At 48.4% G+C, this 23,058-nt stretch overlaps 1 protein-coding gene across 2 annotated transcripts; it reads left to right on the top strand.

Moving 5' to 3' along the window:
- The first annotated feature begins 2,780 nt into the window (after positions 1-2,780).
- On the top strand, positions 2,781-22,080 carry LOC144730269 (diacylglycerol lipase-beta-like). 2 transcript variants are annotated; one of them, XM_078610945.1, is made up of 15 exons: positions 2,781-3,322; positions 4,876-5,030; positions 5,951-6,131; positions 6,386-6,626; positions 7,210-7,329; positions 8,106-8,233; positions 9,420-9,561; positions 10,098-10,181; positions 10,630-10,707; positions 11,207-11,287; positions 11,923-12,050; positions 13,306-13,374; positions 14,653-14,725; positions 15,631-15,977; positions 17,140-22,080. In XM_078610945.1, the coding sequence occupies exons 1-15, from the start codon at positions 3,228-3,230 to the stop codon at positions 17,324-17,326; spliced, it is 2,109 nt and encodes a 702-aa protein (XP_078467071.1). In that variant the 5' UTR covers positions 2,781-3,227; the 3' UTR covers positions 17,327-22,080. The 2 variants fall into 2 exon arrangements, with proteins under 2 accessions (XP_078467071.1, XP_078467070.1); XM_078610944.1 differs by having other exon boundaries at positions 8,103-8,233.
- Positions 22,081-23,058: the final 978 nt, after the last annotated feature.

Raw genomic sequence — 23,058 nt, 5'->3', positions numbered from 1 at the left:
GAATAGTGACCCCCGTAGATTGTGACAATTCATCGATTGGCTGCAAGGGGTAGATTCATCTTCTTGGTTCTTTCGGTAAAGTCACGTAGAAGGAAAATAATAAAATAATAAAAAGAAAACATAATAAAATAATTCTCAGGTTTCGGCCACAACGCAAGCAGCCGTCTGTCGAGACCTGTTCTCCACCTGAAGACGGCTGCTTGCGTTGTGGCCTAAACGTCGTGAGAATTATTTTATTATGTTTTATTTTTATTATTTTCCTTCTACGTGACTTTACCGAAAGAACCAAGAAGATGAATCCCTGCAGTCACGAAAGCTTTAAATCGAAAGGGGTAGATTGTTTAACAGCTCCTAAAAAGTGTGGGATTTAAACGTGGCTTCGTGCCCAAACAACAACACATTTAATTGTCACCACTGTAGGGATAAATCTGCGCATGAGCCTCCTCCATCACTCTCGATCGGCCCGACACACACTCTGGCTCTGCCTCGACCAGGAGTCGGCATTCTGCGGCTTTTTGACGGACTGCTTCCTGACGTCATTCACGTTGCATTGCGGCTCTTCAAATATATTGGAGGTTTTTTTAGTTTTTATCGAATTTGCTAAAAACAAATTTTACTCTTCTTGTTATTTTGCTTTGCCGATCTCTGGTCTGAACGTGCTGATTTGCGTCGAGTGTTTCATATCGCGATCTCGTCGTTATCTCTCGTTTATTCATAATCAACGTTTTTGGGTTAGATCGCGTTATTTATAAATGTGTCGTAACCCTCCACCACCCGACACGGTCAATCAGCAAAAAAAAGTATCACGTTGACAAAAGACAAATAGTTCACTGCTTTAGCCAACCGGTGTGTTGAAGCGTGAACCCACAGCATTTACAATTTTTTGAGTACGACGTTTCGCTGGTAATTGCATCCAGCATCATCGGGCAATTCGCAAGAAAACGTTGATTATGAATAATATTGGTCGCGAAAGCCTACGTGTTAAATCTCTCGTTTAGTTCAACTCCACACTATAATAGCAGTCCGTCACATTTGTTTCAGCACCTCCACGACCACCACAGACCCCCCCCACACACGTCACCACCCGTTGCAGCGTTGATTTGAGACGCACGCGAGATGGGGAACGACTGCAGGACGCCTTGCCTTGGATGTTGAACAACATCGACGCTTTGTTACAAACACGAGTGTAGCCGCCGAGTGTACAATAAACATGATTCTTGCATAGTTGGTGCTTGTGTGTGTGTGTGTCCGTTTCAATCCACTGCTGGATGAGGAGGACCCGCAGGCCTGCATGGCACGGGCAGGTCATCCTCGTTCGGCAATCGTCTCGCGATGAGTACTGGACATTCCACATTACTATGGCGGGTTGCAAGAGTGGTGAGTGCTGTGCATCGTGAACCTGGCGCCCAGAGGGCGATTCCCGCTCACGGCTAACATTAGTGGCCAGTAATAGGTGGGCTACCCCACCCCCACCCTCCCACTAGCTTCGCCAATCCTCACTAACCAGCGTGGTGAAGTATGGTCAAACCAACACGGGCACATAAAGACCATCATTCAGCAGTGGGTTGGCACTTCAAATTGAAAACGAATTTCTTTAGAACTGCTTTTGGTGTTTAGTTCTTTCCCCGCACCTCCGATTAGAACAGTTGGCTGCGTACGGTACGAAAGAAGTTCAACACGCAGACGTGTATGGACATTGTGATCTGCAAGTGCTAAATTCATCTCGATCCGAAGTAATTGATTGCGGATTGTTAGTAAATTGACAATTTTCACCGCGTTTATCCGTAGATTATTGACTATATTTATCGTGAGCTTAGGGATAAATGTTAATCTGCGATGGTATGCGTCGTATACACCCAGAAGCCTATTTTTGTCACTGAATGTGTTTTCAGGGTCGCTGGGCAAACTATAGTGGGCGCGAGCTAGTAGCCCCAGCAATAGCGAGATGGATACTGGATGTGGTGTGCCGGGCACTGATATATTAATTGCCGGTCGACCGATCACAATCAGGATATGTATTCTTGGTTCTTTCGGTAAAGTCACGTAGATAGAAAATAATAATTATTATTTTTTATTTAAATCCTTTATATTAAGTTCACTTGCTTGCTTGCTTGCGCGCTTACGACCGTGCAAATCTTTCGGTCGTTTTTTAACCCACTTCCCGTGATCCAATCGAGCTGACATTTTGCACACAGACTCGTTGTGCGTGACAATTTATTTTCGTGAAAATTTTTTTCCATAACTTTACACTTTTTAGGAATTTTTTTTTATATTTAATTACCAATTGCTTAATGGTGCAATGCAATCATCTGACCCATAGGTGGCAGCCATCTCAAGCCAGAGGACGAGAGGACTCTAGCCGCCACGCATATAAAGGATTTATAGTGAAAAACTTTGTTTTTACGGGTTAATTTTTTATCTACTCTTAAACGGAATAGCCCGCGTCGCTTATTGTAACCACACAACACACACAGAATACGCCAAGCAACGCATTTCAAACATGAACGTGGGTTGCCATGGGCAACACCGTCAAATACAGTGACGTCACCACACAAATACAGTGACGTCACCACACAAATACAGTGACGTCATTAACGATCACAACGACAACAATAACACAGCATTGTAACTCCCCGATCATCTTCGAAAACTAAAATCGATTGCATTTAATCGTCACACTGACGTCAATCGACGCATTTTAAACATGAACGTGGGTTGCCATGGGCAACACCGTCAAATACAGTGACGTCACCACACAAATACAGTGACGTCACCATACAAATACAGTGACGTCATTAACGACCACAACGACAACAATTGTTATTCCCCGATCATCTTCGAAAACAAAAATCGATTTCCTTTTAAATCGTCTCACCGACGTTCTATTTTTTTCTGTCGCCCACAAAAAATGTTTTTTTTATTAAAAAAAATCGCCGAAACGAAACCTGAAACGTGACGAATGGGGAAGCCGGAATGAGAGGAGGCTCGCGTCTGAGGGATGTTGAAATTATTTCTGCTTCACTTTGAAAAGTGATTACCTCAGAGCCTCCGACGAAACTCCGACATTCAACGAAACAACCACCGCGTTAAAGTGTCGTAGTCCGCGCGTTTGGACAATGTCTCGGCTTCGCGGGTTTGTTTTATGTTTAGTTTTTACGTTCATTCTGACGGCAGTAGCGCCGTGAGGCCTAGTGGACACGAGTGGACACCGGTCTCGGCTAGTTGCCATGCCGGGCTTGAGGGTGTTCGGCCGGCGCTGGGGGGTGGCAAGCGACGACCTCGTCTTCCCGGGCTCCTTCGAGTTTTTCGTGCGAGCGATATGGTAGGCGTTATTGTGTCATGTGAATTGACGTTAATTAACGTTCATCGTTGATTAATTAAGGTGGGATGTTGATTAAGGAAGTCGTGGGTTGATGTGGTGTCGGATATTCGTGTCAATGACTCGGCATGCTGGATCAGTGTCATGGTTTTTTTCTAAAGTCAATGTCGGTATTTGATAAATAGGGGATTTGGCTGAAGGAGAGTGCTGCCCAGGTATGGGAAGGTGTCGTCAATAATAGGCGATGAACCCACGTTCCAAATTAAGGAGTGTGGCGATATATAAGTTCGTGTTTGAAGTGACAGTGTTTGTTTATTATTGGACGAATTCGGATCCGTTTAACACGTAGGCTTTCGCGACCAATATCAATAAAACTGGGTTTTTTAGGGTTAGATCGCGTAGCATCTAACCCCCCAAAAAACCTGTACAGTATTTAAAATTTGGATCCGTCAGAAGATAGGACGCGATGCCCGGTGTGTGTGTGTCTGTTCAGAATTTTTCACAGTGGCATTATCGGCAGTACATGGAGTTCATCTTGCAGTTATCTCAGTCGGTCAATCAACCCAAACAGTCAACACAAAACACCCCTAGGGTCTGGCCCGTAGTGTCCTGCCAACGAGCCTTTCCACACTTTAACGTGGCCTCAAAGTGCACCTGGCCTGGCACAAATGTTGTGTGGAAGTCACTGCCATTCGTTGTATTCGACACGCGTACCCGGACCAATACACGTTAGCGTTCTTATTACACAACTATGGAATCTTCTTCTTGGTTCTTTCGGTAAAATCACGTAGAAGGGAAATAATAAAATAATAAAAATATAAATAATAAAAATACCATTATTACTTTATTATTTCCCTTCTACGTGACATTACCGAAAAAACCATGAAGATGAATCCCTGCAGTCACGAAAGCTTTCAATCGAAACTATGGAATCTGTCAAAGAATGGAAGTGTGGCTGGGTGTGGTGTGGTGCAGTGCAGTGGAATCACGGGTATTGACCAAAGTTGAATGTTTTTTTTGTGTGTGGTGGAGATTTATGACCCAAACTGCTCTCGTTATCTTCCTGGTGACACCTCGTTGGTTTACGAGATGGCAGCAAGTGGTGGGTGATGATTGGCGAAAGGGAAACTTTGAGTGTTGAAGAGTGCTGGCTACCCCCCCCCCCCCCCCGTGTGCCGTGCCGGCCTTCATAAGTGCTTGCTAACAGGACTTACTCTAACAGTGTGTTAAGGCTATACAGGGGATCTTTGTCTTTGTATGTAATTACTTCATGCGACCCTTACAACCACTACAGGTGCTACAACTCAGCCTAAATTTCCATTTAAAGCTTTCGTGACTGCAGGGATTCATCTTCTTGGTTCTTTCGGTAAAGTCACGTAGAAGGGAAATAATAAAATAATAAAAATAAAACATAATAAAATAATAAAAATAAAACATAATAAAATATTATTTTATTATGTTTTATCTTTATTATTTTATTATTTCCCTTCTACGTGACTTTACCGAAAGAACCAAGAAGATGAACTCAGCCTAATGTTAAACATCGTGCCATGCAGGTGGATCGTGATGCTGGTGCTGTACACGGGGCAGCGCACGGAGCTCAGCCACTGCGAGGGGGGAGCCACACTCAGCACCTTCCTGCTCGGCAACATCATCATCCTCCTGGCCGTGCTGCTCGTGCTTGCGTGCGTCGTGTACACCAGCATGCAGGGTGAGGAGCGTGCAGACACATCGCCGATGGTGTGTTACGCGTAAGAGAGAGACGCGTTGCATTGCTGATTTATTTTTGGCTCTCCGATGTGTTCTCGGGTTGTGCCGCGTGTTAAGCATGACGTCTGATGTTATTCACCCCACGTGCTGGGAGCGTCTTCAGGAACTGAACTCTTCAGTTTGTTTTATTTCGATTTAAAGCTTTCGTGACTGCAGGGATTCATCTTCTTGGTTCTTTCGGTAAAGTCACGTAGAAGGGAAGTAATAAAATAATAAAAATAAAACATAATAAAATCATTCTCACGACGTTTCGGCCACAACGCAAGCAGCCGTCCTCAGGTGAAACCTCGACAGACCTGGTTTCACCTGCGCAGTAGATAAAAATCTATTTATATTTTTCTTTTGCGAGGTAAGACCCACTGAGCTACTTGGCTCTTTTTTAGAAGTGACCTGGCTATCACAAATGATAGCTCAACAAAGTGGCTTATATATTCTTGGTTCTTTCGGTAAAGTCACGTAGAAGGGAAATCGGCGATTGCTTGTGTTGCAGTCGAAACGTCGTGAGAATTTGTATTGTTTTATATTTATTTTATTTTATTATTTTCCTTCTCTGTGACTTTACTGAAAGAACCAAGAATATGAATCCCTGCAGTCACGAAAGCTTTAAATAAAAAAAAGTGGCTTATCTTCGTGGAAATTTCTAGCAGTCAAATACTCTAAACGCACGTTGATTGTAAATGTGCAGGGAAAAACCGGAGGACTCGGAGAAAAATTCACGCGACCACGGGAATAACATGCCAACTCCAAATATACAGGCGCCATGGTCGGGATCGAATCCACAACCTCCTGCATACCAGACGGGGGAGTCAACAGCAACGCCTGATGTTACCGCTTTACGTTGGTGCGGTTCACCGCACGCAGGAACCATCGGCCTCCCGTACAAGCGGCGACGCATGCCGAACCTGGTGTACGCACGCACGCTGCTCTACGCACCCGAGCTCGTGTGGACGGTGCTGGGCTCCGCGTGGAGCGTGCGGTTGCGGTCTGTCGCCGACTGCGGCGACGAAGCGCTCACCGCCATGAAGGGAGCCGTCGCCACCAGGTGACCGCGCGTGTCACGTGATCGGCGGCCGTGTTTCTCTGACGTTGTCGGGCCCATTGTTTTCAGCACTGTGCCTATCGACTGCTGGATGGCTTTCCCGAGCCGTCGCTCTCTCTGTCATTCTCGCATTCCAATAATCCATCTAGCATTTGCGTGCCAGACGATTCCTTCGCTCCAGCAGAGCAGCAGGCGACAATATTAAAACACCAGGACTCCTGACCTCTTCGTCTATCGCTGTATTTTTCCCTCGGCAGCTGGATCATCATGCTGGCCACGCTGGTCACGGTGGCGCTGGCGTTTGACCCGCTGGGTGGCCACAGCGAGGCGAGCGGCGATGGCGGTGGCGCCGACTCGATGCGGCTGCTGTGCGCAGCGCGTGGCACGGCGCGGCGCGTGTGGGAGACGCGCGTGCGGCTCCTGTGCTGTTGGCTCGGGGATGAGGACCACGGCGGGGCCTTCTCCGAGATCGCGCGCGTGCTCAGCGACTTCTTCTTGGTATGTCGGGGGTGACGTTTGTATGTCGCACGCTTTGGGTATACACAGGCGGGAAGCTCATTTTGTCCGCAATCATAGATTACTTTTTAATTTTGGCGAGATGTTAACTACCTCACCTGGTATACAGAAGGTTGTGGCTATGATCCCAACTTTGACGCCTGTGTATTTTGAGCTTGCATTTTCTCCCCGTGATCGTATGGATCTTTGTCCGGGTCCTCCAGTTTTTTCCTCCACATTTAGAAACATGCGTTTATAGTATTTAGCTGAAATAAATTTCCACATAAGCCACTTCGTTGTGGTATCGTTTGTGGCCAGGTCGCCTATGAAAAAGCTATATAGCTCAATGGGCCTCACCTGGTAAAATAAAAAATAGTTTAGTTTTACTAGGGGCTTTTTATCTGATGTTTCCTCAGCCTGTTTGCGATTCTTCCCAGGTTGATCCATCAAGCCTTGCTTTTACAGCGCCGGATTACAGCCGTGTTGCGCCACGACAGCCAGCTATGACTAAACAAATCAATGAAATTAGACGGAGCGTTTTGTATTGCGCAGAACCCTTAACCTTCATCTCTCTTCTCTCGCGCAGGACACGGACCTCGTAGCCAGCGACATCGCGGCAGGGCTGTCCCTGCTTCACCAGCAGCAGGACCGGCAGGGCCCACATGAGGTCGTCACTGAGGGGCCTCTCTCGCTCATAGCCCACCCGGTGAGACTCGTGCTTGCTCCCTCGCTTCCAGGGTTATTTGCTTACCAGTTCGTCCATAGTTTCGTCCCTTTTTGCTCTTTGTTGATAACTTGACAAACGCGTTGTCTCTCTGGATCGTGGTCCGACTGGTCAGGCCCTCGCTCGCTCTCTGAGTTGTTACTCTGTTTGTTATTCTGTTGTCTGTCTTGCTCAGTGCCCATCCTGTAAGGCACATGCTCGTTCATTTGTTCTATTGTTCGTTTATTGATCATTTCAAACGTTCGTGCATCATTGCCCTCAGTTGTATTGACATCAGTTGCTGATGATTTAAAGGAAGAAGCAATCTCTTTCCATCGTCTTGTGCCCATGGGAAAGGGATGTATCCGATGGATGGAGGGTATTGTAAATGCAACTGGGTGGACAGTATTAAAGGAATGTTCTAGAAAAGCACAAAATTACAGAGAGTGGAGGAGTGTCAACATCATCGAGGTCGTGAATCCTCATCAATGAGTAGAACGTATGTATGTATGTATGTTGAACTTCTATCACACCGTACGTAGCCAACCACGCTAATCTGAGGTGCTGGGGAAGGACAACAAACAAAGCACAAAAAGCAGTTCTAAACAAATAAGTTTTCAATCTCGATTTAAAAGTGCATAGCTCCCAGTGGCTTCCTGCGACAAAGAGAGCTAGAGATCGCGTTGAGGTTTCAGCGTGCGCATTGTGCACCTAGCCTGGCCTGGGCTCGTAGCGGTGACTTGCGTCTGCGTGGTTCCCCATGTCGTGCGGAGCAGCAGGAGAGCCTGAATGTGGAGCTGGACAGCGCCGCTCACTACGCAAAGTTTGCGTGGGCGGCCTACGGTTGGCCCATGTATGTCCTACAGAATCCACTCTCCGGCCTCTCCGTGTTCTTCGAGAACTGCAGGTGGGGGTTTCTTCTTCTCGGTTCATCCCTTCCGTGTCTCTCGCACACGCCGACAGTGCCACGAGTCGGTATACAACATCCCAGTCAAGAGTTTAAAATATTACTAGTGAAACACCGTCGACGCTGCCATGCGTGGCGAGATGTCATCACGCTCGACTGGTATGCAGGAGGTCATGGGTTCGATCCCGACCCTGACGATGCCTGTATATTTGGAGTTTGCATGTGTCTCTCTCCCCATGGTTGCGTGGATTTTTCTCCGGATCCTCCGGTTTTTCCCTCCACATTTAGAATCAACATGCATTTGGAGTATTTGGCTGCTATAAATTTCCACGTGATAAGCCACTTCATTGAGCCTATCATTTGTGAGAGCTAGGTCGCTTCTGAAAAAAGAGCTATATCGCTCAGTGGGTCTTACCTAGTAAAATAAAAATAGTAGTTTAGTTTACTGATGGTGAGCACCAGTTACTTGCGATCCGGATGGGTGCCGGTTCGATTTTATCTCCCAACGCGGCAGTTTAAAATAATGGGCAAGTTACCTAAACCCCCTCTCCCTCCTCTGCCCACCCAGCAGAATAAATAAGTTCACCACATGTTATCGATCAGCAGGTCGTGTGTGGTGGGGTCAAGTGTGGGTATTCCCACCTCTTCAAAGACAACTGGCCAGTGTAGGACAGAAGACCAAATACCTCTAGGGGGGGCTCTCTGGAGCTCCCTATACTGGACGTCTTTCCGCCAGCAGTAATGTGAGCAAGCAATTGCAGGGCCTTTACTTTTGAAATGTTACGCACGAATCTAGCAATGACTCAACAAATCCTTAAACCAGGCGTATCCCATACATGTGTGCGTGCGTGGGTGGGTACGTGCGTGGGTACGTGCGTGCGTGTCTGTGTGGGTGGGTGGGTGCGTGGGTGCATGTGTGCGTGGCTACGTGCGTGGGTACGTGTGTGAGTGTGTGCATGCGTGGGTACGTGCGTGCGTGGGTGGGTACGTGTGTGGGTACGTTCGTGGGTACGTGGGTGCGTGGGTGCATGTGTGCGTGGGTACGTGTGTGAGTGTGTGCATGGGTGGCTACGTGCGTGGGTACGTGTGTGAGTGTGTGCATGTGTGTGTGGGTACGTGTGTGAGTGGGTGCATGTGTGCGTGGGTACGTGTGTGAGTGCGTGGGTGTGTGCGTGTGTGCGTGCAGCTGTAGGCGTGGAGGACAGCAGAGCGCCGAGTATTCGTTGGTCGGCGGTGGCGATGGCGGTGACGGTCGCCACGTCGCGACTGTGCTGCGCGTCACGGGCCTCTGCAGGAACGACCTCATCCACGTCAGCTTCCACAACGCGGTGAGCGCAGCCAGGGTTCTCTCGTCTCTGTACGATATCGAAGATTCAACGATGGACCGAAAATTTATATCGACTTTTTCGTGAAACCCTCCTACAAGCCATGCCCAGCGTGAGGCGGCTGATAATGTTGAAGACGTCGTCAAGCGCCGCCCGTCACCTCTCGTTTTGTCTCCTTAGTCGAGTAATCAAACACGTAATCGGTAGAGGAATCGATTACTTGAATGGACAGCTCAGCTTGAGAAAATTCGGTTTCAGTAAAGACCGTGATTTGGGTAGATTGGTGGCGCAGTGTTTATAAAACTGTCCTATGAATTCGACGACCCGAGTTCAATTCCTGGCCATGGCTAACATCATGTTATTTCCTTGACGTCTCTCAAATGTTGATCATGTTGCACTGTGAATAAGAGATCCTAAGCTGTAGCCGTGAGAGATGGTGACATAATGGGGAGGCCTTCGTTCAGCAGTGATATTGACCACGGCTGACGACGAATCTTTGTTGATGCGTCTCGTTGTTGATGCGTTTCGTTCTCACGCAGGTTTACCAGATCCCGTTCTTCGTGGCGCTCGATCACGACACGCAGGCGGTGGTCGTGTCCGTGCGGGGCACGCTGTCGCTGAGGGTGCGTTCCCCCCCCCCTCCCACAATGCCACAGTCCCGCCGCGGTAAACGCCCGGTTCACACAAAGTGCGCAACGCAACAGGCCTGCGACCAATTTACCTTCATTGCCCCCGATCTCGTCATATCTTGGAAGCTCAGTAGCACCGAACCTGGTTCGTACTCGGATGGGTTTGCAAGGTGTGGGTTTTCTGTGTTTTTTGGATTCATGTCAAACATTCATAGTCTTGAGCTGACGTATGACGAAGGAGAATTCATCGCGGAGTGAAATTGCGACACCGAACTGTGACGATCTATGAGAATTCTTGTCGGGCGAATCGAGAAACTTTAACCGGTGGATAAAGGAAAGATGAGTGTCGTGATGACTTGTGGAGGCAGTGGAGATGCAGCAGTCACGGCGAGGGTTGATTTTTTTCTCGCATGTGCTTGTCACGTGCGCGCGGGAACCACAGGACGTCTTGACGGATCTCTCGGCCGACTGCGAGAGCATGCAAGTGGACGGCCTACAGCAGGACTGCTACGCTCACAAGGTAGGTCTACAAGCAGCACGCTACGGCTAGGTGCCACCAAATTAAACAGATGGCTTGTGTAGCTCTTGTGGTTCGCACAAACTCTATGCACGGTAAACCCCAGTTTGCCGGGTTTTGCATTTATCCTGACCAATGTCGGCTGTTTGAGAACGTTTGTGAAAGACGCGGTCATGAGTGTACTCGTTACATCACCTTTTAGCATGGCACTCTTTGGCAAAACGGCCACTGCAGTGACTGCTAAAGTATGGCTGAAAGACACTTTCATGGTGGGGACCAGCCTCTCCATGGGACAACCGGTGTTGGCTCCCACAAAGTGGTACTTATTTTAGCCACTCAGGGGAGATGATGTTACCGACAATGATATTCCAAGTTATGCATTTGTGTAGGATTTATCGTCAGGTGGGTGTGTGTGTGTGTGGATTTATAGGTAGTTGTTTGTCTGCATGGAAGAGCAAGACTGAAATGTGTACCACGTTGCTCTTATCTATGACACATTCAGGGCATGATTCAAGCGGCCACATTCATTCACCAGAGATTGGTCAACGACGGCATCCTGAATGAAGCGTTTCAGCAGGCACAGGTGAGTTGTTTTTTTTAACACAAACCTGGTAACATAAAACTAGTTTATATAGTTTTTAATAGTTTATTACCGTTGTTATTACGCCCGCGGTGTTAACCAGGGTGTCCGCTGGATTTGAACCGCGAACCCCTGCGCCGTCAAGCGGCGACCGCGCTACCACTTGGCCGCATCCACCGCGGAACTGTAAGCGTGGTGAAGTATGGGCCGAATATCTTCTTGGTTCTTTCGGTAAAGTCACGTAGAAGGGAAGTAATAAAATAATAAAAATAAAACATAATAAAATAATTCTCACGACGTTTCGGCCACAACGCAAGCAGCCGTCCTCAGGTGAAGAACCATCAAGCTTGGCAGCGTATATAATATACGCTGGTTTTCATTCAGACGTTGTCTTTCCGACAGACCTGTTTTTCACCTGAGGACGGCTGCTTGCGTTGTGGCCGAAACGTCGTGAGAATTATTTTATTATGTTTTATTTTTATTATTTTATTACTTCCCTTCTACGTGACTTTACCGAAAGAACCAAGAAGAGACAAAGGCAGTTCCGCCCTTCATAGGTGCTTGCTAGCAGCACTTTCCCCAACAGTCTGTGAAGGCTATACAGGGATCTTTATCTTTGTTTAACTATCTCAATGCAGGACTACCACCTGGTCGTGACGGGGCACAGCATGGGCGGCGGGGTGGCGGTGCTGCTCTCCATCCTGCTGCGGTGTGCCTACCCCCGGCTGAGGTGCTACGCCTTCTCACCACCCGGCGGACTTCTCAGGTGAGCTCCGAGTTGGTGGATGGCCAGAGAGTAGAGTGGCGGAGAGACGTGTGGGCGACGGTGACACAGAGAGACGAGCGGGTGATGCCTATTAAGAAGCCACAAGAGCTACGCACAGTTAAATCCAGGTTGAAAACTACATTTCTTTGGAACTGCTTTTTGTGTCACGTTTGTTGTCCTTCCCCCGCACCTCCGATTAGCATGGTTGGCTACGTACGGTGCGAAAGCGCCTAAGGATATTTTTGCTGAATTGATAAGCGCACACACAAGTATACGCAAAAACACGCAGCATATACATAGAACCGCCCATGCACATGCATCACACATATATGTTCACACTAACTGCACGGAAATACACACACAACAAAAATAGATGCACATACACAAAAAACAAAGGACCACCATATAGCCTTAACAGACTTGGACAAGTGCTGTTAGCGAGCACCTATAAAGGCTGCAACAGCATGAGAGGGGGTGGGGGGCTAGCAACATGCCCGGCGGTCTCCCTAGTGCCAATGTTCACACACTGCACCAGGTACTCATTTGAGGCTGAGTCGACCTCGGGGAGGCCGAGGACTGGTTCAGATAATCTTCACTCATGTTAGCCGTGAGTGGGAATTGAATTAGGGTCACCGGGTTCGTAGCACAGCTCGCTAACCGCCACAATACCCGAGGACATACGCTTATTTATACAAACAACAACAAAGATCCCCCATATAGCCTTAACAGACTGGAGGGGCAAGTGCTGTTAGCGAGCACCTATGAAGGCCGGAACGGTACACGAGGGGGTCGGTGGCCAGCACCACGCCCGACCGCCTTTGTCTCCCTAGTGGCGATGCTTACACACCGCACCAGGGACTAATTTGAGGCTGAGTCGACCTAGGGGAGGCCCGGGACCGGTTCAGATAATCGTCACTGGTGTTAGCCGTGAGCGGGAATCGAACTCGGGTCGCCGGGTTCATAGCGCAGCGTGCTAATCGCTACACTACCGCTCCCCACACACAGACACACACACACTCAAGTACACCTGCACACACAACATCATCATGAGGACATTTCGTATTCGTGACATTCTTATGGAGCAAGGCTACCACGAAAGTGCTTTGTTTCACAGCTATAAACACAAAACACACACACGTCAACAAAACACACCACACATCACACACGTGTGTTGTGTACAGTCACTGCAACGTTTCGAATTGCAACGCCTGCGTAGAAGACTGATTTGCTCTGTCCCTTCCCACCCACTTGGCAGTCAAACACTGGCTCACTACACCCGCGAGTTCGTCCTCTCGGTAGTCGTGGGCAAGGACGTGGTGGCCAGGTGAGACCAGCATGCACAGCCCTTCCTTCAATCCACTGCTGGATGAGGACCCCCCCCCCCCCGGTTGATTGATCGTATCTTCTTGGTTCTTTCGGTAAAGTCACGTAGAATGGAAATAATAAAATAATAAAAATAAAACATTATAAAATAATTCTCACGACGTTTCGGCCACAACGCAAGCAGCCGTCCTCAGGTGAAGAACAGGTCTGTCGGGGAGACAGCGTCTCTGTCGTGAGAATTATTTTATTATGTTTTATTTTTATTATTTTATTATTTCCATTCTACGTGACTTTACCGAAAGAACCAAGAAGATGAATCCCTGCAGTCACGAAAGCTTTAAATCGAAATTGATTGATCGTAGTTCGCCGCCCTGCTTAGTGCATATTGGTGGAGGCGGGGATCAGAGAGAGTACAGTGAATTTTGCTGCAATGCCGTCTGCTGGTTGCCCACCATTATGTAGATTCGCAAGCCCTATGACAACCTGCTGTGCTTGGGGGGGTCGCACATCCAAGAGCAACTGCATCCATAAGTGTCTTATTTAACTGTGTGATAGTCCACTGACGTTCATTACCTATCCTGCTCGTAAGACTTGGTCATATCAGGACACAACCCAAAAAACAAATATCTTTTAATATATAAGCTGTCCTGGGCTGTTTGCAGCATCGTCAATAAGAAAACAAATACATTTAAGTGGTGTCCCCGGGCTCTCTAGCCATATCACCGCAATATTCCATGGAATTCTGAGCCATTATCACTGCAATGATGGCACTTGTGAATTTCAAGCAGTGTCAGACAGCCCAGAACGCACGCTCATTGGTGGCCGGGCTGAGACCATCAATTCGCTTGACTTGACAACCAGGGTCAATCGCGGGCGGCTGAAACCCGAATTCGTACCCACAATCCTAGCGGTGGCAGCTTCGTGCCCTAACCCCTGAGCCGCGCGGCCACCCTAGGACCCTGGTTTTTGAACCGCGTTCGATGGGAACGACAAACTCATCGATGGGAGAAAAACCAGTGTGGACCACGAACGAAGTAATGGGAAAGTTGCTGCCAAAAAATGCATGACTGCATGACGTTTCTTTGGAACTCCTTTTTGTGTTTCGTTTGTTGTGATTCCCCCGCACCTCCGATTAATACGATTGGCTGCTTACGGTTTGAAAGAAGTTCAACATGCATGCATACATCATAAGTCAATCTTAGCCATTATTCATCCATCATAATCCATCAGTCATCGACTATGCAGGCATGAGCATTGAACACGCTGTCCTTGCCTTCAGACTCAGCCTGTCGAACATGGAGGACCTCAAGCAGAGCATCATTCAGATTATCTCTGCCAGCAATCGTCCGAAGGTGAGTGAGCGCGCGCGCGTTGCTAACAAAGCACGGGGCAAGCCTCACCTGCCTGTACTGCTGCCAGAGGAGCGAGACGCCTTTGGCGACAGTGGGAACCATGATCGTTTCGTGCGCATTGGTTGAGGCTTTGTGTTGTATTGGAAGACTATTGGCAGAGGTAGCAAGCCCCTTTGGCAACGGTGGGAAGATAATTCATTCTGTGTGAAAGAGTCAAGGGTCTGTTGTGTTACATTTGAAGAGCCATTTGCTCGCGCGCAGGAAGACTGATTGCGTCGAAGGTTGTAGCTGGTGAAGGCGCAATGCCGTACGACTCTTAACAGCGTAGAAAAGGTAAAGGCGCAATCCTGCAATTGCTCACGCCCCTGCTGGCAGAAAGTCCTCTAAAGACAGCTGTAGAGAACCACTCTCGAGGACATTTGGCCTACTCTTCCACACTTGCCAAACATCTTGGAAGAGGTGGAATTACCAACACTTTACCCTCACATTGCAGACTGCACAGCGTAAACTGCATATCTCAATTGTCGATGCATTTGCATGGATCCTTGTAATGCTTTTCAACGTGATTTTGTTCTCAGAAGCGTTATAAAAAAAAATGTTTTATGAACATCACCGAGCCTCGGCGGCAACCCTTGGATCAATTTGTCCGATCTGCTCTCTGTTAACTCCCTAACAGCAACACAACTTTACGCTTAATTCCTATTCATAATGGATCGTCTTTACGAGAGTTATCGCGACGCACCACCCCCCCCATCGCTCCAACCCCCGTTACAGGCCGATAGAGCAAACGCATCAACACTTCCGACCTGAGCTGAACTGGAAAGCGCGTAGAGGAAAAAAAAAAACAGCTGATGGGGCCCCGTCGTTGACTTGCGCGGGGTGGACCCAACCGTGCCGATTCTCAGTACCAGATCCTGCTGCTCGGCTGCTGCTACGAGGTGTGCGGCGTGAGCTCGGGCACGGCGGACGAGGAGTCGGAGGTGCAGCGCACGAGGCTGCTGCAGCCGCTGCTGTCCACCGGCGACCTCAGCGAGGACCAGCAGCCCATGGTGTGCACGGCATGGGTGCCGCCGCCCGACTTCACGCTCTCGCTGGCGCTCTCCTCCGGGACCGACCTGGCTGATGGGCCGCCGGCTTCGGTGTCGCTGGCGGGCGAGGCGTCGCTCATCGCCCAGCAGCAGCCGCTCTTCCTGCCCGGACGCATCCTGCACCTCGTCGACGACGATGAGGAGAGGGGAGCGTCGACCGGCAGGTGAGTGCCATCGTCGCGAGCCACCGCGTTGTCGTTGCTGTGTCAGGGGCTGAGTCGGCCCCTGTGGCGTAGCCCGGTCGGCATGTGTCAGAGGTCGCAAACGGGTTTTGATTTCTTACCCGTACCCGGCCGCACCAGGGTCGCAAACGGGTACCCGTACCCGGCCAGGTATGGGTACCCGTACGCTACCCGTACCCTACCAGAAATGAGTGACAAACGGTGACTCACCGGTGACTCACGGCCTACCCGGCCGCACCAGGATCGCAAACGGGTACCCGTACCCGGCCGGGTACGGGTAGCCGGGTATCGGGTAGGGTTCGGGTATCGGGTACCCGGTTGCGACCTCTGGCATGTGTTCTGATGCACACCGTATGTAGCCAACTGTGCTAATCGGAGGTGCGGGGGAAGGACCACAAACTAAGCAAAAAAAAGCATGTTTAAAAAAATGAGCTTGCAATCTAGATTTAAAAGTGCATAGCTCCGGTGGCTTCCTAATATTGGAAGGAAGAGTGTTCCAGACGGCCTCGGAAAAATGGGGGGCGCACTCCCATGTTCAGTTTCCCTTTGCCTCTCGGTGTCGACTATAGCTATGCCACTGACCGGAGCGTGGATTCGTTTTGTTCTGCCTTGGATGATGATGACGATTTGTACACGGCCTTTCTCAAGTGTCTAGCCAGGTGGAGATGTTGAAGGATGCCAGACTCGCAACAATCGCAAGTTGAAAACCTGGTATAGGGAAGTAATTAACTTATCCAATCATCATGTTAATCATCATTAGCTCTCAACAGCATCATCATTTTAGCATAATTTAAAGCATCATAATTTTAGCACCAATATCATAGTCTTTTTTTCAGGGTCTAAAATAAGTAACAGCTCAAGTTAGTTGACAGTGACTGTCTTCTGGAAAGACTAGTCCCTTCCATACGACTTCATAATTTTCGCCATTTTCCTGCCTCTGATAGCAACAGCACTTGTAGATTTTGGGAAAGAACAGGCAAACACCTTTTTTAACGTTACAATTGCGCAGTGTCGTTAACTCGGCACTGCACATCTAGTACACCAATTGCCCTGGCCGCGTCCGCTAGTCACGCTGCCACCTTCCCTGGGTTCTACCAGCAACTCGGGAAAATTAACCCCTCTGGGTGGGGACTTTACTCCTCAGGAGTTGCATCGGGGGAGCGCGGCGTTTCCACGCCCGCTGGGAGGACCCCTCGGCCTTCCGCACCCTCCTCATCAGCCCGCGCATGTTCACCGACCACACGCCGCACGCCATCTCGCACGCTCTGCGCCAGCTCACCAGCCCCGCCGCTCCCGACCACCGCCCCGCGGCGCCCAGCGGCATCGCGTGACGACGGTCGCTGCCGCACGATGATCTGAGGAGTTTTGAGGTCCTCGAAGCGGTGGGTGGGGGATAAACCTACGGCCAGTGGGCCGGAAGCGGGCCAAGGCTTCATTTCATACGGCCCGTGGTGGCCGTGGCCACAGGAGGTCGACCACTTGTAAACGGCCTGTGAACCCGTCGCTGCAAGAATCTTGGCGTTATCACCGGTGGTACTGGAGTGGGAATATCATCTCGCTGGCAACGGCACCATGCTTCTGATTTTCACGATCTCGCTCACTTCTGTCACTGCAATGGCCTCCTGATGCTAGGCCGACGCACGCGTTCGGTTCGCTGTTCTGTAATCCCACCAGACGGCACCCCGCGACAGGATAATTCTGTCCCGTCTGCTTCCGAACTGTGGCCTGACATCTACACGTCCATGATAGGGTAAAGCAGGCGACGCCATCGCATTAGTGCGGTAAAGATGAGCTGTGATTAATGTTTGCGATGTTGTTGGATGACTTCAAGGTGTGTGTGGGTGGTTAGCGTGTGTATTCCCCCCGCGAAAGGCGTTCGAAAGTTCTCTTCCCTCCTTGGTAAGGAAAAACGGTTCCCCACCCCTGACCTGTGCGTGCTTTACGCGCGCATCAATCTTCCTGTCTATCGCGCGTACACCAACACCTGCAGCCCTTTGTCAGTCCGCGGCTGGACACGCACTGACACGTCCCGTGGGTCGTAAGCGTTATTTGACCTTACTTCACCACGCTTGGCAGTGGATGTGAGGGCATGAAGTTTGCTGCACTGCCCTCTACTGCCCAGCACAAATCCTAGAACGCCTCTTACGAACAACAGTCGCCCATCCACACGCCCTCCAGGCTCACTCCGCGTAGCTTACGAGTTCATTTGATCAGTAGGCCCTTTCTATCACGTCCCAAATTACCCTTCTCCAACGTCTTGCCCTAGGTGTATCTTTAAGATTGTATGCGAAGCCCTTTGAGATGTTTTGGCATTCAACCACTGAAGAAATGTATATGCTTATTTTGTGGTCTTGTAGGACTGTAGTGCCAGACTGTCTGGCACGAGTTTGAACTTTGTTAAGTATAAACACTGCTGATAAAAGTGACTTTCAGGCACGCTTTTGAAGTTACTGCAGTGATTTATTGTAAAGTACAGGAACGGTGCCACGGGGTAATGTCACCAGCATGTTCGCGGAAACTACTTTTAAGTGTTTTGTTTTTTTCTCATTAACAAAGATTCAAAATCGCGCTGGACAGCACGGGTCACGTAGTCCAGGTACTCAACTCGGTGAGTAACAATCCATCGATTCATTGATTAACGTCAATTCGTAGGGCTCGCGATACGTGCGTTGAATGGCGTGCGTGAGAATCAACGCTCGTCAACTCACGCAAGTTTATGTGCAAAATGGATGTTGCATTTAGGCTTTTAAATAATAATATTTCTTTGGGATTTGGGGGTTGCTGGGGATCCAGCATTCATTGCCCATCCCGAGTTGCGCTGAGGAGTTGGCGGTGGCTGGGCGTTCTCCTTGAGGTTCTGCAGCGGCGGGCGGTGCTGTGCCCACAATGCTGTCGACAAGGATGTACAAATAATGAAGCAAACAACAACGTACAAGTCGGATAGGAAAAAAATATATGCAAACTGAGACGGTGAAAATGATACGCGAAGATATTCTTCAGACTGAGAAATCTTTCACTTCGACTGGAGGAGTAATCCGATGAGCTATGAAGCTCTTTATCAGCAGTGTCCAGTCGGGGCACGGGGTCATAAAGTTCCAACAACAATAGAAAACAACGATATGAGTGCAAAGTAGAGAAAAGGCAAGCATGTCACTATAAATAAATGAATTGAAATGTATTAAGTCTAAATACAAGCTGCATAATTACATACATTCCTGCCGATAAATTGCAGCTCCTGAATTGCGACAATTCGGGGCATTTCTAGGGCTTGAATCTACTGCCATTGCTGGACCCCTACTATCGACGCGATGAGAACTGCTTGTTCTTTGGTTGCATCTTTCCGTTTGACGCGAGCCATTGCTTTGGTGACGACGATGTTGCACCACCACGCCGGTAATCCGGAGGGCCGGCGGCAGAGGTTGCATGCCATCACGTCAGACGCCCATCTGCAGGCCAACGTGGTGTGGTGCGGCGTGTGTGGGTGGCAATACAGCGGGTGGGTTCCTGAAGAGCGAAGCCCGTTTGCCAAAATACTCAAGCCGACCGACCAATCGTCCATTGCAGGAGATTCCTGAAAGGAGTCGAAGGCTTGAGCGAGATGCTTTGGGGTAAATAAAGAATGAACATTATTACAACGATTTAAAGCTTTCGTGACTGCAGGGATTCATCTTCTTGGTTCTTTTGGTAAAGTCACGTAGAAGGGAAATAATAAAATAATACAAATAAAACATAATAAAGTAACTCTCACGACGTTTCGGCTACAACACAACCAAGCTTGGTGGTGTTTCACCCTTCACCTGAGGACGGCTGCTTGCGTTGTAACCGAAACGTCGTTAGAATTATTTTATTATGTTTTATTTTTATTATTTTATTATTTCCCTTCTACGTGACTTTACCGAAAGAACCAAGAAGATTATTACAACGTTGTGCCATCTGTCTCACGGCTAGCAGTGAATGATAATTCAAGCGCTTGCAGTGGTTTTATTTGATAATCAAAATAACATTCATCGTCATCTCACCTGGGTTAATAAAGGACACGAATCAGTCAATATGATTACAAATGCATTGCACTTATTGTACGTTTTTTTAAATGTGCGTGTGTATAATATAAATGTTGTATATATGTATGTGCAATGCCCGTTTGCAATTATTATCGCCGCCATGTGTGTTATATCGTGCGAATGCGTCGATGATCTTTTCGCAATTGTTGACCACTTTTCAGGGCCACTTTACAAGATTGTTGCTTTACGTAAAATTAACATTACGATTATTTTATCAATCCTATGAATATCATTTAAAAAAATCAGGATGCGTGTCCCTGCGGTGAAGAGGACTCGTCCCGCAATGTGGTTGGTATGCCACAAGTATAAATAATGGTGAAGAATCGACTTGGCCCATCATGCCTCCGGGGTGGGTAAAACATTTTGAGAGAATAATCCTCAGCATGGCAATGCGGAATTTCCACCACTGGCTCGGCTATAATTAGAAATTACCACGAACTGGTAGACACTTTTACAATAAATGTGGCCATTCACGTGATCATAATCTTAAGCGGCTTTGAGTTATTTGGGAATGTCTCAAAATCTTTTCCATACCCCTTGTACCCGGATTTATGATTTGCAAACTGTATCTTCAACGTGGATTACTTTACATGTGGTCGAATTTAAATATAAGGTGATTGAGGTCAAATACCATCTACAAAACGTTGCTTTAATCTGTTGATTAATAACAACTGTGTTTGATAGCCCATGGATCTCATTGGGTTTTTCAGTCTCCAGTCAATGATCGCACCCCTTTTTACGTGAAATAAAAAATGGTTTGAAGCAACTAGTGTGCCTTATCCAGACCCGTAGAACTAGATGCATTTTAAAAGATTTACTTCAAAAAATAGTGCAGGAAATAACTCTCTTCAGTAGGTAAGTTAATTGGTCGAAAAAAAGCTCGCTCAGAATAGTTGCACATAACCGGCTTTAGTTTCACGTGAAAATGGCGGCTGACTCCCGGAGTATTTGGGCGCGATTAAACTCAACTAAAAACTAATCCTTTTTTTACATGGTAAGGCCCAATGAGCCTATATAGAGCATTTTCAGAAGCGACCTGGTCACGTGTGATAGCTCAACCAAATGCGGAGGGAAAAACTGGAGAACCTGGAGAAAATCCACGCGACCGCGGGGAGAATTAGAAAACTACAAATATACAGCAGCAGGCGTCAAGAGTCGGGATCGAACCCACGACCTCCTGTATACCAGGCGAGGTAGTTAACATCTCCACCGCGGCGCCCAGATTCACAGCCGGTCGATTGCAGTGCCTCAGCAGGACCACTGTGAGGTCGCCAGGCCTAAGTGACCCACCACCAACTTGTAAATCACACCCAATGTGCCCCATCGCGCCTACCGCATTCTCCGGAATATTATAACACCGTACGGAAAGTAAGACTCGCGCCCGTACTTGTGCCCGCTGTCAAATAAAGTTATAAAGTTCACGATTGGTTTCTTCCGGGTTAGATCGTGTTGCGTGTAATGTCAGCGAGAGCTATGCACCATCCACCACTCGACAAAAGCCAAATAATGGATCCCTTGTCACGCGGCAATATGATCCGAATGTTTTACAATACCTTGATAAGCCCAAGCAGGATTCGACAAGTTTGTACAAAGGTTCCCCTGGAGCTAACAACCGCAGTCGCCACTCTGGACAAAGAACGTACATGTTCTGACCTCTGCCAGTCTTGCGAGATATTCTTCCTATGATATTATGTCCTGAGTTTTTGGACCTCAAGAGGTAGCAACCCCTTGATGTCACTAGGATATGGCCTGAAAGACCCTTGAAAGTCATACATGTGCCATTTAGGAATAATTCAAAGCCCAGGGGACAGCCCAGGTGTTTCGATATGAGAGCTGTCTGTCTGCTTTGGGGTTCATCTCGAACGTGAGCCAAAGTTGTTCAGGTGTCCAAGTGATTTCTCGAAGCTGAAAGGTGACTTGTTTGCTCGTACACCTGTGTAAGTGATCTGATCTCATGCGTGTTTACATACAGAAAGAGTATTGTTGTTATCGTTCAGTTAAGTGAATAAAATCGCGTAAACGCTTTTGACGTGCGTGATGTGTGTAATGACGACTTCGACGCCCTTGTCCTGGGAAGGATTTCTTTATTAAGGAGCCACGTGCTCAACCTTGGACATGGGAAGACCACACTGCAACAGCCACCACGAGTCTCCCACGCGTATCTCCATATATATAAAAGGCAATGTTGTGAATGTGTGTGTCTGTTCAAAATGTTTAGCGTACTTCCAGACATGCAACAAACTGCTATGTGGGTACTTTCCAGACTGTACACCGTGCAAAAATTCTAAAAAGACACTTTTTTTTTTGGAGGGGGGAGCTCAATAATGCATACATTTTTTGCACGGCAAGTGAGCTGTGACGTCACATCTGTCACGTGACCTGCTCATGTGGAAGTGTAACGCATTGTAGTACTGTATAGAGGTTAGCGCGCCGCGCTACGAACCCGGCGACCCGAGTTCGATTCCCGCTTACGGCCACCACCGGTGACGATTATTTTTATCGCTCCTGGGCCTCCCCTAGGTCGACTCGGCCCCAAACGAGTAACTGGTGTGGTGTGTGAACATCGCCACTGGGGAGGCAAAGGCGGCCGGGCGTGGTGCTGGCCACCCACCCCCTATTCCCAAATCTTCTCGCTCGCCCTAGACGACTCGAGCTACAGGTTGACTCCACTGTACCATGACGTCACCTGGCCACGCCCCTATTCTCGATCATTCTCGTGGCCACCACACACAGCAACTCAATACGTACAACTCGATCCATATGTCGAATGATTGTGACGTCACGGCGACTATCGTGGATCGATGATCAACAAGCGAGGTGTCAATACTCATGTGCACGTGTTTGTGACGCTTGTTATAACCACGCTTGCTCCAGGATCGTCTGTTAATACTATACAGGGGTGGGGGTCTTTGTCTCTATACTACATAACGCTTGCTTCCGATAAAAACAATCGGCAAAACAATCACGAGAGAAAATAAACTCATCGCAACATTCTAGATTTG

The sequence above is a fragment of the Lampetra planeri genome, chromosome 35 (assembly GCF_965212315.1).
Source record: "Lampetra planeri chromosome 35, kcLamPlan1.2.h2, whole genome shotgun sequence".
NCBI lineage: Eukaryota > Metazoa > Chordata > Hyperoartia > Petromyzontiformes > Petromyzontidae > Lampetra > Lampetra planeri.
The sequence above is the reverse complement of the archived record's forward strand: the minus strand, read 5'-3'. Positions and strand labels throughout refer to the sequence as shown.

Excerpts from the sequence above, each read along its gene's own strand:
- LOC144730269 (XM_078610944.1), top strand. The coding sequence starts at position 3,228 with ATGCCGGGCTTGAGGGTGTTCGGCCGGCGCTGGGGGGTGGCAAGCGAC. Across the intron at positions 7,330-8,102 it reads TCTCGCTCATAGCCCACCCG|CAGGAGAGCCTGAATGTGGA; the intron begins GTGAGACTCGTG and ends CGTGCGGAGCAG. Across the intron at positions 8,234-9,419 it reads GTGTTCTTCGAGAACTGCAG|CTGTAGGCGTGGAGGACAGC; the intron begins GTGGGGGTTTCT and ends GTGTGCGTGCAG.